Source organism: Mus caroli, unplaced genomic scaffold (genome assembly GCF_978045245.1).
Source record: "Mus caroli unplaced genomic scaffold, Mus_caroli_1 scaffold_1, whole genome shotgun sequence".
Classification (NCBI taxonomy): Eukaryota; Metazoa; Chordata; class Mammalia; order Rodentia; family Muridae; genus Mus; species Mus caroli.
Genome location: NW_028227256.1, coordinates 124,308,399 through 124,323,541, shown reverse-complemented (window position 1 = coordinate 124,323,541; position 15,143 = coordinate 124,308,399). Strand labels below are relative to the sequence as shown.

Genomic DNA, 15,143 nt, shown 5'->3' with positions numbered 1-15,143 from the left:
AGGGAGGGAGTGGGGGGGGGAGATTAATTGAGATTCTTCTACTGTGTGTGTCCCACAGACCAAGTTCAGGCTATCAGGCTTGGCAGCAAGCCCCTCCTAAGCCATCTCACCAGCTCACTAGATTTCTCTTAAGCTTGATCCAAGAAGGATATTCTTTATTTACCAATCCTAAAGATAGTTTTATTCTGAAGCTATATACAGTCACTTATTCCTTAGAATGATTGGACTCTCCAAGAAAACTGACAACTGAAAAACAAGTTACTCGGTGACAGACACAGGCGAACACTGACTCTAACTCTTAAATAAACATGCACAGAAATGCTTCTTTACTTTTAAATCTGTCAATCTGACACACTAAAACAAAGCACCGAATACTGAAGGATACGTTAGCATCATGGATGCATGACAGTTTAAGACCTTACAGTTTGTTCTGGCATCTCAGCTTCTTATTCTGTTGGGTTTAATTTATCAAATGATACTTGAGGGTTTTTAAAAAATGACACTTGATTATAATCTGAGAAAAAAATTCTCAAGAATGCAAGAAAATATGAATTTAAACATGACTGATGTTCAATCTGAGATTATCACTGAAGGATCAGGTGTGTGGGAAGGATTACTGAGGCTCTGCTACTGATACAATAGTTAAAACCACCTTTAAGCTGCAAAAACAGGCTAGAAAGGCAGTTTGAGGTAAGAGGGATGATGTTGTTTCCAACCCAAACAGATAATTATCCTGCTAGGAAAGACTAAGGTTCAAGCACTCCCTCATATGCAGAAGGTAATAAGAACTTCTATAAGTCCAAGTGGTGAACGCAAGAATGCAAGTGCCCTGTACTAACTAACCAGGCAAATTGGAAGAGACAGATTCTACCATTGAGAAGGATGTTTGCTTAAAGCAAACAAACCAGGACACAAAAACAAATAAAGGAAGGGCTTAAAAAGCAAGGCATGTGGCGAGATCTCATACTGAAAATAGAAAAGCAAACCCATTCGCAAAAATAGGACATCTGCGGCTCTGCAAAGAATTTCCACAATGATTTTGACTTGTACTTTCTACCAGCATTATCCAGGACTACTGTGAAAAAGCCAAGTTTACTTAGTGCTCACTAATTCACTGCCACTTTTAGAGAACTGAAATTAAAACTGGATTCTGTTAGCATAAGCATTATTAATAGGTTCTTTTCTTCTCTACAGCACCACTATTGACCTAAGAATGATACAAAATAATCCAGATAGAGCAAGACTCAAAACAGATGAAAAGAACAGGGACTGCAAAACCCAGTTATAAAAAAAAAAACAAAACACCACTGTCTCAGACAAAAACAATTTGCAAATTTGATAAACCAGGTTAGACTTAAGATCAACTGAACTTAAAGCAGGAATTAATCTAAACCATAACATTTCTGCCACCTCAAAAGCAAAAATGTAAGAAACTTTTCTAAAACTGTTTCCTTAGCGATTGGGAGCCTAAACTCCACAAACTATCCACAAAGAACATTAAGTCCTTACATGGCTTAGTCCTACATGTGCCTTTCAGAATAACACTATAAAAATTCTAATAAAAGGCAAATTATAAAGAGAAATTAAGGGGGCTAAACATTTATAAATAATAAAAGAATGGGGACTAAAGAGTGCATTATATGGTATTCAGAAAAGAACGGTTAGAAGTCACATATTGTACCACAGACTAGCACTTAGAAGGGCTGAGGCAGGCAAGAATTTGAGGCCATTTTGCATTGCACGGTGATACAGTCTCAAAGTAAACAAATTAACTGATTTATTAAAATAACTACCTAGCTGTCAAGATAGGTATATATTCAAGATAACAAGATAGGTCTTGATATATTCAAGACCAGTACAAGACTATCTGCCAGGCTTACTGCAGCCAAAACTAACAGGACATAGGACTGAGGAGCTCAGCCCTGGTGCAGCATAAGGAGACAAGTATTGCAATGCTTGGCCCTGCTTGGTAACTTCTTCACACTGGAATTAACCCCACTGCAGGCTTCCTCTAAACAGCCTGCCTTTTCAAAGTATTACTTCAAAGCAAGACTCAATTCATACCATTTGAAACAAAGAACCCTGCACAATTAAATGTATCCTTCCCAAGTACTACACTTGACCAAACAAACTATTCGGTTTTGAGTACTGAAATTATTCTAATATAAATCACCCCAACTGCAAATTTTACATGAATAAAACACTATCGCGTTTTGAGTTAAGAAACGTTTTGTTTGTTTCTCCGCCAGGCTTGGTGGCACATTACTTAATCCCAAGCACTGGGGAGTCAGAGGTAGTAGATATCTCTTTTGAGTTCAAGGCCAGCCTGGTCTACATATTTAGGTCCAAGACAGCCAGACTTACAAGTGAGACTCTGTCTCAAAACAAAACAACACCCCCTCCCCAACAAATCCAACAACAAAAGGCTAACACTGTGCTTTACAGCTTAATTAATAAAATTCTCTCTCACACACACTCCTCTGCACGAGGCAAAACGTTTATTGCATAACTCACATTTATGGTAAATGCAGAACGCTCAATTTATAAGTAAAAACAACAATCAATTAACTTGTTTTCGCATTATCTACTCATTTTTAACATTCGGCGTCTAAAACAATAAAACAGTACTTACATTTCTGTTGAATTTGGTGAAGGAATGGTGCATATAAAACCTGTGCATATAAACAATCGCAGTGTTTATTGTAAGCTGAGAGCTGGGATGCAATGTTTAGAAAATAATCTAAGCAAAATGTTTCCAAAAACTAAATCAATTTGAATGGAAAAATCCCCTTTCCATTTACTCAAAAATCCAATCCTCAACCTGAAAGTATGTAGAAAGTCTGCGGGGAGAAATCGGTCTGGATGCCAAATTATTCTAATACGCTACGTTGGGAAAGCCCAGGAATTATTTGCAATTAGGTTACAGCTTAGTACTGTAGAAATAAAGTAGTCGAAAGGCGCGCGCCACACACCCAAAGAACATGAAACATCTCTGTGCGTTCCCACCGCGCAACAGAGCCGCCCTGAAGCCGGCACGGAAGCCTCGGAAAACACTTTCCGTGGAACATCTGCGACCTCTCTAGGCCTTTTCTGACTTCCGAAGAAGTGGAAGGGGCCGCCCCTTGGCTTTGCTCATCCCGGATTCCTCCTCTCTCGCCAGGGAAGCACTGCTATTCCCTCCCGCATCACGCGCCCCCAGACACAGCTTACACAACGCGGGCTCCCGGCCCGCCTTCCCCGGCACATCTCCTCTTTCTCCGGCTCGCCACGGTAGCTCGGGCCCTAGCTTTCTCTGTGTCTTTCCCGAGATCAAAAGACCGCAGAGGGAGCGGCGCCATGTTCCCGGGACACTAGGCCCGGTCACCCGGCGAGCGCGACCAGGGCGTGTGGGACGCAGGGCCGCAACTAGAAAAAGGATACACATTGAGACGTTGTCCCATGTCCTGGATGAGGTTGGCCGCCTGCTGGCGATGCGACAGCTCTTCATCCGCTTCTACTCCGCAGCGGCGGCTCGGCGTGTTCTCCAGCTGTTCCCGAGTAAAGAACCAGCGAGAAGAAGCTCCACGGCCCGACGCCATGACACTTCCTCCTCCGCCCGCGCCCTGAGCCCGCCCCCTCCCCGCCTGCCTCCGGGACTCCGCGCCAATGTATCCAGGCCCCGCCCCAAAGTGCTCTCCGTAGGGTGGGCCACGCCTTTTCCGGGCCTGCTGCTATCCACGCGCACGCGCAGGGACTCGCCCCGCCGGCTCGCGCAGGTCTTTTGCTTTCTCTTTCCGGTCTCCCTCCCCTCCCCCTCTCGGGCCCGCGGGACCACAATGCTCCGCGCCTCTTGTCATTGGGAGGCGCCTTAAAGTGGGGGTCACTCGGAAAGAAAAGGTCGACGCGGTGCATGCTGGGCCTGGGAGGGGCTAAGGGGAAAGGGCGGGGCGAACAGGGAAGAGGTCCCGAGGCTGCCCAATAAGGCTTGGGCGTTAGCTTTCAACTAAACGGTTTATTTTGTGCTCTGTGAGTTTGCGGGTGCGTTAAAGTCAGAAAAGGCTTTTCTAGTCTCGGCTTCGTGCTGTAGCTTCCATTTTCTTAAATGTTGATGGGTGTATTTTCTTAGCTTTGTTGACTCCTGTGTCCACGAATGGCTACCCTCCGGAGGAGTTAGCTAGGAAAGAACGCTAATTCTAGCAGTGAACTAACAGTGTCTTCTGGGTTTTTTGTTTTGTTTTGTTTTTTTAAATCGCTAGTAGATGTTGGGGGGGGGGGCATGCGCCTTTAAAACGTTACTTTAAACCTAAAGTCATTCAAAGGGTATGGGTTGTTTTCAAACGATGTGCCATGTGTCCCAGGCTGGCTTTATGTTCACTCTTGTAGTCAAGAATGACCTTGGATTTACAGTCCTCTTGCTTCCCCCTCGGATGTGCTGGGATTACAAGGCCAGTGGCATCACTCTGCAGATATCTTTCTTATTAAGTTACCTGTCAAACAATATGAAGTTAATAATTGGGAGGCCTTCCATCCAGATGAGGTCTATGGTTTTGAAGGTCTGTGTTGTTTCTGCGGGTTGGGATTGGGGAATGGTTGGGGAGAAGCAGAACGCTGTAACTCAGGTTGTCCAGAAACAAAGTGCAGGGATTATAGGCTGGTGTGCCGCATCTTGGTTGAAGTGCTGGAGCAGAAGGGCCTTAGGCACACTAGGCCAACAGTCTAATAAATGAGTGCAAGAGTAGCCAACTAAGAAAAAAAAATAGTTTAGGATTTTATAAAGTAAGGTCTCTTTTTAACTGATGATTTAATTCCATCTTTTTGTAAGGAAGCACCACTCACTTGTTTACATGTTATCTGCCTCTGAGTTAATGCCTATTGTATATGACCAAATTACACTTTAGTTTTTTAAGTATTTTCTGAAGACTGCAGTCAGTTATTGAAAACTGGCTTTTAAAAAGCCAACGAGGGCTGTTGAGATGGCCGACCAGCTAAAGGCAACGCTGTCAAGCCGGACAACTTGAGTTCACTCACCACCTATATGGTAGAGGGAAAGACCCAAATGCTACAATTTGTCCTCTAACCTTCACAGTGCTCAGTGGCACACATGAGTGTGTACACTCATGCACAATAAACAGCTGTAAAGAAAATGACCCTATCTAAAAATTCCTTAAAATGGAAATAAATAAAAGGGCTAGTGTGTTTGTGATTAAAACTTGAGGCTTTCATTTGTCAGGATTTGGGGGTTCCTGCCTCAGCCTATTGCCTGCTCTATTGTGCTATGCTAGTGTTTTGATTATTGTAGGTGGTTATTGTGAACAGCCACCTAAATAATACCTTGTTATAGATATAACAAGATCTCTCATCTTGTTACCTAGATGCTCCTAGATTGACTTAAAGTAACATTCTATAAGTGCCTTTCTACAACACTCAGTCCTAATGATAGAAAAGAGAAAAGTAGAAATGGAGGAGATCCTTTTCAACTTTATAATCGCTACAGAAGACAACAGCCAGCATGGCACTTGATGTTAAGGTGGCTTCCATATAAGATTAAGGACAAGGCATGGCTGTGACCTCTCTGTTGACTCCTTTCAACATTGTACGAAGTGTCTTCTATAATACAATACAAAAGAAACACACTGTAAGCAGATCTGTCCTTTCTGTTTTCTTCAGTTGTGCATGTTGCTGCAGGGCACATATTGCTGCGGGCATGCCAAAGCACATATGTACAGGTTGGAAGTTGACTTGAAAGACTCTTCTCACCTACCACGTGGACTGTGGGGATTGAACTAAGATCATCAGTCTTGGTGGCAGTCACTTTTATCCACTGAGCATTGAACCGTCATTCCTTCTTTACATTTTAAACACATCTTTATTGTATGCTTGAGTGCCTGCATGTATGAATGTGCACCACATGTAAGCATGGTGCCCACAGTGGTGCCAGATTTCCTGCGGCCTGAGTCCTGAGCTGCTACATAATGGGTGCTGGGGTCTAAACCTTGGGTCCTCCGAAAGAGCTGAAAATGCTTGGAGCTTTTGAGCCCCATCTTTCCAGCTCCGGCTTGCATTCCTTTTTGATACAACTGACCTTGACTTTCTGTAGCACTTCTATAATTGGCTTCACGTGATCTTGTCACTGTACCCTAAGACTGTCTACCTTCTCATGTCCATCCACGGGAGTCTTCCTTGCCCTGACCTCTCCTGCCACAAGGCTTAAATATATACTATTCTGCTATGAACAACATTTGACAGCTTCCTAGGAGATTTAATATAAATGTTTCACTACAGTCTACTGACCAGGGCACATTTCTGGCTTCCTCTCCTTCCACGCTTGCTTGCCCATACTCTCCAGCTACTATCGCACCCGAGCCTCAGCAGCTTTGTACTGTTGCCATGCACGAAGTCTCTTCATGGCCAGCCAATCTCATTTAGTCTCAAAGTCCTCTTTAGAGAGGCTTTCTTTGGCTTTACAAATGAACATTTTACTTCCCATCTGTCTCCTAGTTGCCATCACATCTTTAATGTCTTGAAGGTATCCAATAATAGAGTAATTCCCTCTGTCCTGTTCCTCCTCTTATTCCATATTCTCCTTCCTCCTTCCCAAAGCTTCTTACTTCTCAAATTGCAGAAAAGAAATCTCACCCCTTTTGTTTACAGCTATACTCCCAGTGTCTTGATCATCCTGCCTCTCTGGCACGTGGAAAAAAGTTCTTGTCGAGATGAATATAAGCTGGGCAGTGGTGCCGCACACCTTTAATCCCAGCACTTGGGAGGCAGAGGCAGGTGGATTTCTGAGTTCGAGGCCAGCCTGGTCTACAGAGTGAGTTCTAGGACAGCCAGGGCTATACAGAGAAACCCTGTCTTGAAAAAAAAAAGATGAATATGAACATTTACTATGTTTCTCAAAGTTTTGGGGTGCTCCATGTTACCTGGGAAATTGCAATCCATCCACAGGCTTCTTAGTGTCACTAATAAAAAAACAATCTAAAAGACTCAGAAGAAAGTTCAAGGACAGCTTCATTAGAATTTAAAAAGAAAGAAAAAAAATCCCAGGGTCAGCAAGCTATAAACCTTGGCATCTACCTGGAGGAGGAAGATAGAGAGGAGAAAGAAAAAGTCATGCTGTAAGCTCACAGAAAGGATGAGGAATTGTGTGTGTGTGTGTGCACGCACGCATGCATATTTGTAAGCATGTATTAGAATTTAGGATTTGGCAAGTATTAGAAGCAAAAAGAAAAGGGAAAAGTATGCTTTTTGACTGAGAATTTAGAAAAGTAGGGTTAATGAAGTTGTATGGTTGTGGTCCTTAAGCAACTGTGTAGAGGGCAGAGAGTCTGGGAAAGAAAAGTACATATTATTATTATTCTTGAAGGTGTAATTTCTTCTATCCATTTAGCACACAGAATGAGCCCACCGTTCAGAAGGGGATCTGATTCCAGCCCAGTTGGAATTGTAGGACTCTATTTAGATCAGAAATTCTACCACATTTCTCTTAATGAGCCTTTAACACTACTGTAACATCTGTGTATATATCTATGACATTGAGTAGTCAGGTCCCTTGTGATAATAAAGCAGTTGTATACTATGGTTGGTCTTGACAGTCAGTGATTGATTAAGAAGAGCCTGGTAGATTATTGCAACACCCATCTGGGTGTGTCTTTGACGCCTCTCCAGAGAGAAATTACCTGAGGAGAAACCTCTCCTGAATACAAATGGAACCACCCCATAAAGTGGAAAAAAGAAAACAATCGCCTGCCACAGGTACACTCTGCTTTCTGGTCCCAGTGGCATGAACTACTGGGCTCTGCCATACCATATCTGTGATGCTGGACTGAAATCTGTGGTATTGAACTGGAAAAAAACTGTGTCTCAATTTGTTTCTATAGTATTTGATTACAGTGGTGGAAGAGTAACTGATGAGAAAGTTGGTGTGGGGGAGAGTGGAATTATAGCTGACTGTAATTAGGAAGAACTGACTTGTAGGAAGATGTAGAGAAGCTAGCTATAGAACCCCAGAATTATGCAGACAGAACCTCTGGCAGAGAGCCGATGATTCTTTAGATGGGAACAAGGTTTCTAGTAAGAACCCGACTGGAGGCCATTTGTGTTCTGTTGCTTACATTCTGTCCGTGCCCAAGACTATGGGAAGCTAGGTTTATTGGTTATTGACTAGGTAATCTGGAGCAGGAGAATTCAAGGCAGTCCATTATTCCAGCTGTGGAAAAGGCACCCCTGGCTACTTTAAACTAGTTTTATAGGGAGAACTGGGAGCAAAAGAGCAGAGGAATGACTTGAAAAGCAATTTGGCTAGAAAAAAAAAAGCATGTTTAAAGTTAAAGGTAAAGAATGCAAGATGTTTGAAGATATTAGGCTCTTAAAAAGAACTCCGGGGCGTGGGGTGCTGGTGCTCTGTTGGGAGATAGTGCATTGAAGAAGCATTGCAGTCCTGGTTCTAGCTCTAGCACTGCATAAAAACAAATTGTGTATGGACGTACAGCCTATAATCCTAGCACTGGTGGGACGTGGGGTGGACAGAAGGTGTAAGGGCTAAATCTAACCTACAAGCCCCACTTGCCCAAGGACAGATAACTTCCTGGAATTCTGGGGGCTGTTGTTCATATATATATATATATATATATATATATATATATATATATATATATATTAGCATGTCATAGATTTTCACTTCAATAAACATGATTGGTTGCCCCAAATGCACAGGATGTACTTGATCAAACGTAGGCAGGATGTGTGCTGGCTCTTGATTGGACAAAGGAAGAAAATACTTAGCTTTGGGTTTGACCTAATTCCGGGCCATTCTTTGGAAATCCCAGGTGTGGACCTAGCCAGTGTTCATCTTCCTGGCCAGTATTAAATAAAGTTTACTTTAATTGGACAATCGTGGATTCGATCTTCTTGAAAATTTCAGGTTTAACAGAGAAACCAGAAGCTCAAGGACACACTTGGCTACATTAAGCGTTCAGTTCAAGGTCAGGCTAGGATACTAGAAGCTTTCAGTAATCCTTCCTAGATTCTTTGGGAATAGGAATGTTTATGTTATTGTATCATGGGACTATATAACGTGATATTAGCAGAGCTAATAAATAATAAATAAATAGCTAATTTATTAATAAATAAGTGTTTGCCCCAGCCTCGAGAGAAAATGTATTAGAGCTTTGGAGCATTGGGGGTTGGGGAGGGATCAAATCTTATGGTGTAAGAAGATGTGTGGGAGTATCATGTTGACAAGGAATGGACTTGTGATGGTTATTCTAGTTGTGTCTGTGAAGACTCTTCCCAAGATAACTAAGGCCAGGCAGTGATGGTGCATGCCTGTAATCCCAGCACTCGGGAGGCAGAGGCAGGTGGATTTCTTTTCTTTTTTTTTTTTTTAATTTTTAATTTTTTTATTACATATTTTCCTCAATTACATTTCCAATGCTATCCCAAAAGTCCCCCATAGCGCCCCCCACTTCCCTACCCACCCATTCCCATTCTTTTGGCCCTGGCATTCCCCTATATTGGGGCATATAAAGTTTGCAAGTCCAATGGGCCTCTCTTTCCATTGATGGCCGACTAGGCCATCTTTCGATACATATGCAGCTAGAGACAAGAGCTCCGGGGTTCTGGTTAGTACATCCTGTTGTTCCAACAATAGGGTTGCAGATCCCTTTAGCTCCTTGGGTACTTTCTCTAGCTTCTCCATTGGGAGCCCTGTGATACATCCAATAGCTGACTGTGAACATCCACTCCTGTGTTTGCTAGGCCCCGGCATCGTCTCACAAGAGACAGCTATATTTGGGTCCTTTCAGCAAAATCTTGCTAGTGTATGCAATGGTGTCAGCGTTTAGAAGCTGATTATGGGATGGATCCCTGGATACGGCAGTCTCTAAATGGTCCATCCTTTCATCACAGCTACGAACTTTGTCTCTGTAACTCCTTCCCTGGGTGTTTTGTTCCCAATTCTAAGAAGGTGCACAGTGTCCACACTTTGGTCTTCATTCTTCTTGAGTTTCATGCGTTTAGCAAATTGTATCTTATATCTTGGGTATCCTAAGTTTTGGGCTAATATCCACTTATCAGTGAATACATATTGTGTGAGTTCTTTTGTGATTGTGTTACTTCACTCAAGATGATGCCCTCCAGGTCCATCCATTTGGCTAGGAATTTCATAAATTCATTCTTTTTAATAGCTGAGTAGTACTCCATTGTGTAAATGTACCATAATTTCTGTATCCATTCCTCTGTTGAGGGACATCTGGGTTCTTTCCAGCTTCTGGCTATTATAAATAGGGCTGCTATGAACATAGTGGAGCATGTGTCCTTTTTACCGGTTGGGACATCTTCTGGATATATGCCCAGGAGAGGTATTGCTGGATCCTCCAGTAGTACTATGTCCAATTTTCTGAGGAACCGCCAGACTGATTTCCAGAGTGGTTGTACAAGCTTGCAATCCCACCAACAATGGAGGAGTGTTCCTCTTTCTCCACATCCTCGCCAGCATCTGCTGTCACCTGAATTTTTTATCTTAGCCATTCTGACTGGTGTGAGGTGGAATCTCAGGGTTGTTTTGATTTGCATTTCCCTGATGATTAAGGATGTTGAACATTTTTTCAGGTGTTTCTCTGCCATTCGGTATTCTTCAGGTGAGAATTCTTTGTTCAGTTCTGAGCCCCATTTTTTAATGGGGTTATTTGACTTTCTGGAGTCCACCTTCTTGAGTTCTTTATATATATTGGATATTAGTCCCTTATCTGATTTAGGATAGGTGAAGATCCTTTCCCAATCTGTTGGTGGTTTTTTTGTCTTATTGATGGTGTCTTTAGCCTTGCAGAAGCTTTGTAGTTTCATGAGGTCCCACTTGTCAATTCTCGATCTTACAGCACAAGCCATTACTGTTCTATTCAGGAATTTTTCCCCTGTGCCCATATCTTCAAGGCTTTTCCCCACTTTCTCCTCTATAAGTTTCAGTGTCTCTGGTTTTATGTGAAGTTCCTTGATCCACTTAGACTTGACCTTAGTACAAGGAGATAGGAATGGATCGATTCGCATTCTTCTACATGTTAACAACCAGTTGTGCCAGCACCATGTGTTGAAAATGCTGTCTTTCTTCCACTGGATGTTTTTAGCTCCCTTGTCGAAGATCAAGTGACCGTAGGTGTGTGGGTTCATTTCTGGGTCTTCAATTCTATTCCATTGGTCTATTTGTCTGTCACAATACCAGTACCATGCAGTTTTTATCACAATTGCTCTGTAGTAGAGCTTTAGGTCCGGCATGGTGATTCCACCAGAGGTTCTTTTATCCTTGAGAAGAGTTTTTGCTATCCTAGGTTTTTTGTTATTCCAGATGAATTTGCAGATTGCACTTTCTAATTCGTTGAAGAATTGAGTTGGAATTTTGATGGGGATTGCATTGAATCTGTAGATTGCTTTTGGCAAGATAGCCATTTTTACAATGTTGATCCTGCCAATCCATGAGCATGGGAGATCTTTCCATCTTCTGAGATCTTCTATAATTTCTTTCTTCAGAGACTTGAAGTTTTTATCATACAGATCTTTCACTTCCTTAGTTAGAGTCACGCCAAGATATTTTATATTATTTGTGACTTTTGAGAAGGGTGTTGTTTCCCTAATTTCTTTCTCAGCCTGTTTATTCTTTGTGTAGAGAAAGGCCATTGATTTGTTTGAGTTAATTTTATATCCAGCTACTTCACCGAAGCTGTTTATCAGGCTTAGGAGTTCTCTGGTGGAATTTTTAGGGTCACTTATATATACTATCATATCATCTGCAAAAAGTGATATTTTGACTTTATCTTTTCCAATTTGTATCCCTTTGATTTCCTTTTGTTGTCGAATTGCTCTGGCTAGGACTTCAAGTACAATGTTGAATAGGTATGGAGAAAGTGGACAGCCTTGTCTAGTCCCTGATTTTAGAGGGATTGCTTCAAGCTTCTCACCATTTACTTTGATGTTGGCTACTGGTTTGCTGTAGATTGCTTTTATCATGTTTAGGTATGGGCCTTGAATTCCTGATCTTTCCAAGACTTTTATCATGAATGGGTGTTGGATCTTGTCAAATGCTTTTTCCGCATCTAACGAGATGACCATGTGGTTTTTGTCTTTGAGTTTGTTTATATACTGGATTACGTTGATGGATTTCCGTATATTGAACCATCCCTGCATCCCTGGGATGAAACCTACTTGGTCAGGATGGATGATTGTTTTGATGTGTTCTTGGATTCGGTTAGCAAGAACTTTATTGAGGATTTTTGCATCAATATTCATAAGGGATATTGGTCTGAAGTTTTCTATCTTTGTTGGGTCTTTTTGTGGTTTAGGTATCAGAGTAATTGTGGCTTCATAGAATGAGTTGGGTAGAGTACCTTCTGTTTCTATTTTGTGGAATAGTTTGTGAAGAACTGGGATTAGATCTTCTTTGAAGGTCTGATAGAACTCTGCACTAAACCCATCTGGTCCTGGGCTTTTTTTAGTTGGGAGACTATTAATGACTGCTTCTATTTCTTTGGGGGATATAGGGCTGTTTAGATCATTAACCTGATCTTGATTCAACTTTGGTACCTGGTATCTGTCTAGGAACTTCTCCATTTCATCCAGGTTCTCCAGTTTAGTTGAGTATAGCCTTTGGTAGAAGGATCTGATGGTGTTTTGGATGTCTTCAGGATCTGTTGTTATGTCTCTTTTTTCATTTCTGATTTTTGTTAATTAGGATGTTTTCCCTGTGCCCTCTTGTGAGTCTGGCTAAGGGTTTATCTATCTTGTTGATTTTCTCAAAGAACCAGCTCCTTGATTGGTTGATTCTTTGAATAGTTCTTCTTGTTTCCACTTGGTTGATTTCATCCCTGAGTTTGATTATTTCCTGCCATCTACTCCTCTTGGGTGAATTTGCTTCCTTTTGTTCTAGTGCTTTTAGGTATGTTGTCAAGCTGCTAATGTGTGCTCTCTCTAGTTTCCTTTTGGAGGCACTCAGAGCTCTGAGTTTTCCTCTTAGAAATGCTTTCATTGCGTCCCATAAGTTTGGGTATGTTGTGGCTTCATTTTCATTGAACTCTAAAAAGTCCTTAATTTCTTTCTTTATTCCTTCCTTGACCAAGGTATCATTGAGAAGAGTGTTGTTCAGTTTCCACGTGAAGGTTGGCTTTCTATTATTTATTTTGTTATTGAAGATCAGCCTTAGTCCATGGTGATCTGATAGGATGCATGGGAGAATTTCAATATTTTTGTATCTGTTGAGGCCTGTTTTGTGACCAATTATGTGGTCAATTTTGGAGAAGGTACCATGAGGTACTGAGAAGAAGGTATATCCTTTTGTTTTAGGATAGAATGTTCTGTAGATATCTGCCAGATCCATTTGATTCATAATTTCTCTTAGTTTCTCTGTGTCCCTGTTTAGTTTCTGTTTCCATGATCTGTCCATTGGTGAAAGTGGTGTGTTGAAGTCTCCCACTATTATTGTATGAGGTGCAATGTATGCTTTGAGATTTACTAAAGTTTCTTTAATGAATGTGGCTGCCTTTGTATTTGGAGCATAGATATTCAGGATTGATAGTTCCTCTTGGAGGATTTTACCTTTGATGAGTATGAAGTGTCCCTACCTGTCTTTTTTAATGACTTTGGGTTGGAAGTCAATCTTATCAGATATTAGAATGGCTACTCCAGCTTGTTTCTTCATACCATTTGCTTGGAAAATTGTTTTCCAGCCTTTCATTCTGAGGTAGTGTCTATCTTTTTCTCTGAGATGAGTTTCCTGTAAGCAGCAAAATGTTGGGTCTTGTTTGTGTAGCCAGTTTGTTAGTCTATGTCTTTTTATCGGGGAGTTGAGTCCATTGATATTAAGAGATATTAAGGAAAAGTAATTGTTGTTTCCTGTTATTTTTGTTGTTAAAGTTGGCATTCTGTTCTTGTGGCTGTCTTCTTTTAGGTTTGTTGAGGGATTACCTTCTTGTTCTTTCTAGGGCGTGGTTCCTGTCCTTGTATTGGTTTTTTTCTGTTATTATCCTTTGAAGGGCTGGATTCGTGGAGAGATAATGTGTGAATTTGGTTTTGTCGTGGAATACTTTGGTTTCTCCATCTATGTTAATTGAGAGTTTGGCTGGGTATAGTAGCCTGGGCTGGAATTTGTGTTCTTTTAGTGTCTGTATAACATCTGTCCAGGATCTTCTGGCTTTCATAGTCTCTGGTGAAAAATCTGGTGTAATTCTGATAGGCTTGCCTTTATATGTTATTTGGCCTTTTTCTCTTACTGCTTTTAGTATTCTATCTTTATTTAGAGCATTTGTTGTTCTGATTATTATGTGTCGGGAGGTATTTCTTTTCTGGTCCAGTCCATTTGGAGTTCTGTAGGCTTCTTGTATGTTCATGGGCATCTCTTTCTTTAGATTTGGGAAGTTTTCTTCTATAATTTTGTTAAAGATGTTTGCTGGTCCTTTGAGTTGAAAATCTTCATTCTCATCCACTCCTATTATCCGTAGGTTTGGTCTTCTCATTGTGTCCTGTATTTCTTGGATGTTTTGAGTTAGGATCTTTTTGCATTTTACATTTTCCTTGATTGTTGTGCCGATGTTCTCTATGGAATCTTCTGCACCTGAGATTCTCTCTTCCATCTCTTGTATTCTGTTGCTGATGCTGGTATCTATGGTTCCAGATTTCTTTCCTAGGGTTTCTATCTCCAGTGTTGCCTCATTTTGGGTTTTCTTTATTGTGTCTACTTCCCTTTTTAGGTCTAGTATGGTTTTGTTCATTTCCATCATCTGTTTGGATGTGTTTTCCTGTTTTTCTGTAAGAACTTCTACCTGTTTGATTATGTTATCCTGTTTTTCTTTAAGGATTTGTAACTCTTTAGCAGTGTTCTCCTGCAATTCTTTAAGGGATTTTTGTGCTTCCTATTTACTGTCTTCTACCTGTTTACCAGTGTTCCTTTGTATTTCTTTAAGTGTGTTATTAAAGTCCTTCTTGAAGTCCTCTACCATCATCATGAGATATGCTTTTAGATCCGTGTCTAGCTTTTCCGGTGTGTTGGGGTGCCCTGGACTGGGCGAAGTGGGAGTGCTGGGTTCTGATGATGGTGAGTGGTCTTGGTTTCTGTTAGTAAGATTATTACGTTTACCTTTCGCCATCTGGTAATCTCTGGGGTTAGTTGTTGTCGTTGTCAC

General features: G+C 41.4%; 2 protein-coding genes across 4 annotated transcripts in view; both read right to left on the bottom strand.

The window, feature by feature from the left end:
• Ccnt2 (cyclin T2) overlaps positions 1 to 3,615 on the bottom strand; it is a 32,154-nt gene extending 28,539 nt beyond the window's left edge. For all 3 annotated transcript variants that reach the window (XR_002377582.3, XM_021158787.2, XM_021158792.2), the window contains exons 1-2: positions 3,421 to 3,615; positions 2,633 to 2,714 (exon numbers count right to left, since the gene is read on the bottom strand). Coding sequence is in view for 2 of the 3 variants with exons in the window: in XM_021158787.2 (XP_021014446.1) it covers positions 2,633 to 2,714; positions 3,421 to 3,578 (240 nt within the window). In the remaining variant the exon portion in view is untranslated. The remainder of the gene's footprint in view (positions 1 to 2,632; positions 2,715 to 3,420) is intronic.
• A 1,873-nt stretch (positions 3,616 to 5,488) lies between these two features.
• Acmsd (aminocarboxymuconate semialdehyde decarboxylase) overlaps positions 5,489 to 15,143 on the bottom strand; it is a 58,335-nt gene continuing 48,680 nt past the window's right edge. The window contains exon 10 of the mRNA XM_085840729.1: positions 5,489 to 5,586. Within this exon, the coding sequence (XP_085696855.1) occupies positions 5,524 to 5,586 (63 nt within the window). The 3' untranslated portion in view covers positions 5,489 to 5,523. The remainder of the gene's footprint in view (positions 5,587 to 15,143) is intronic.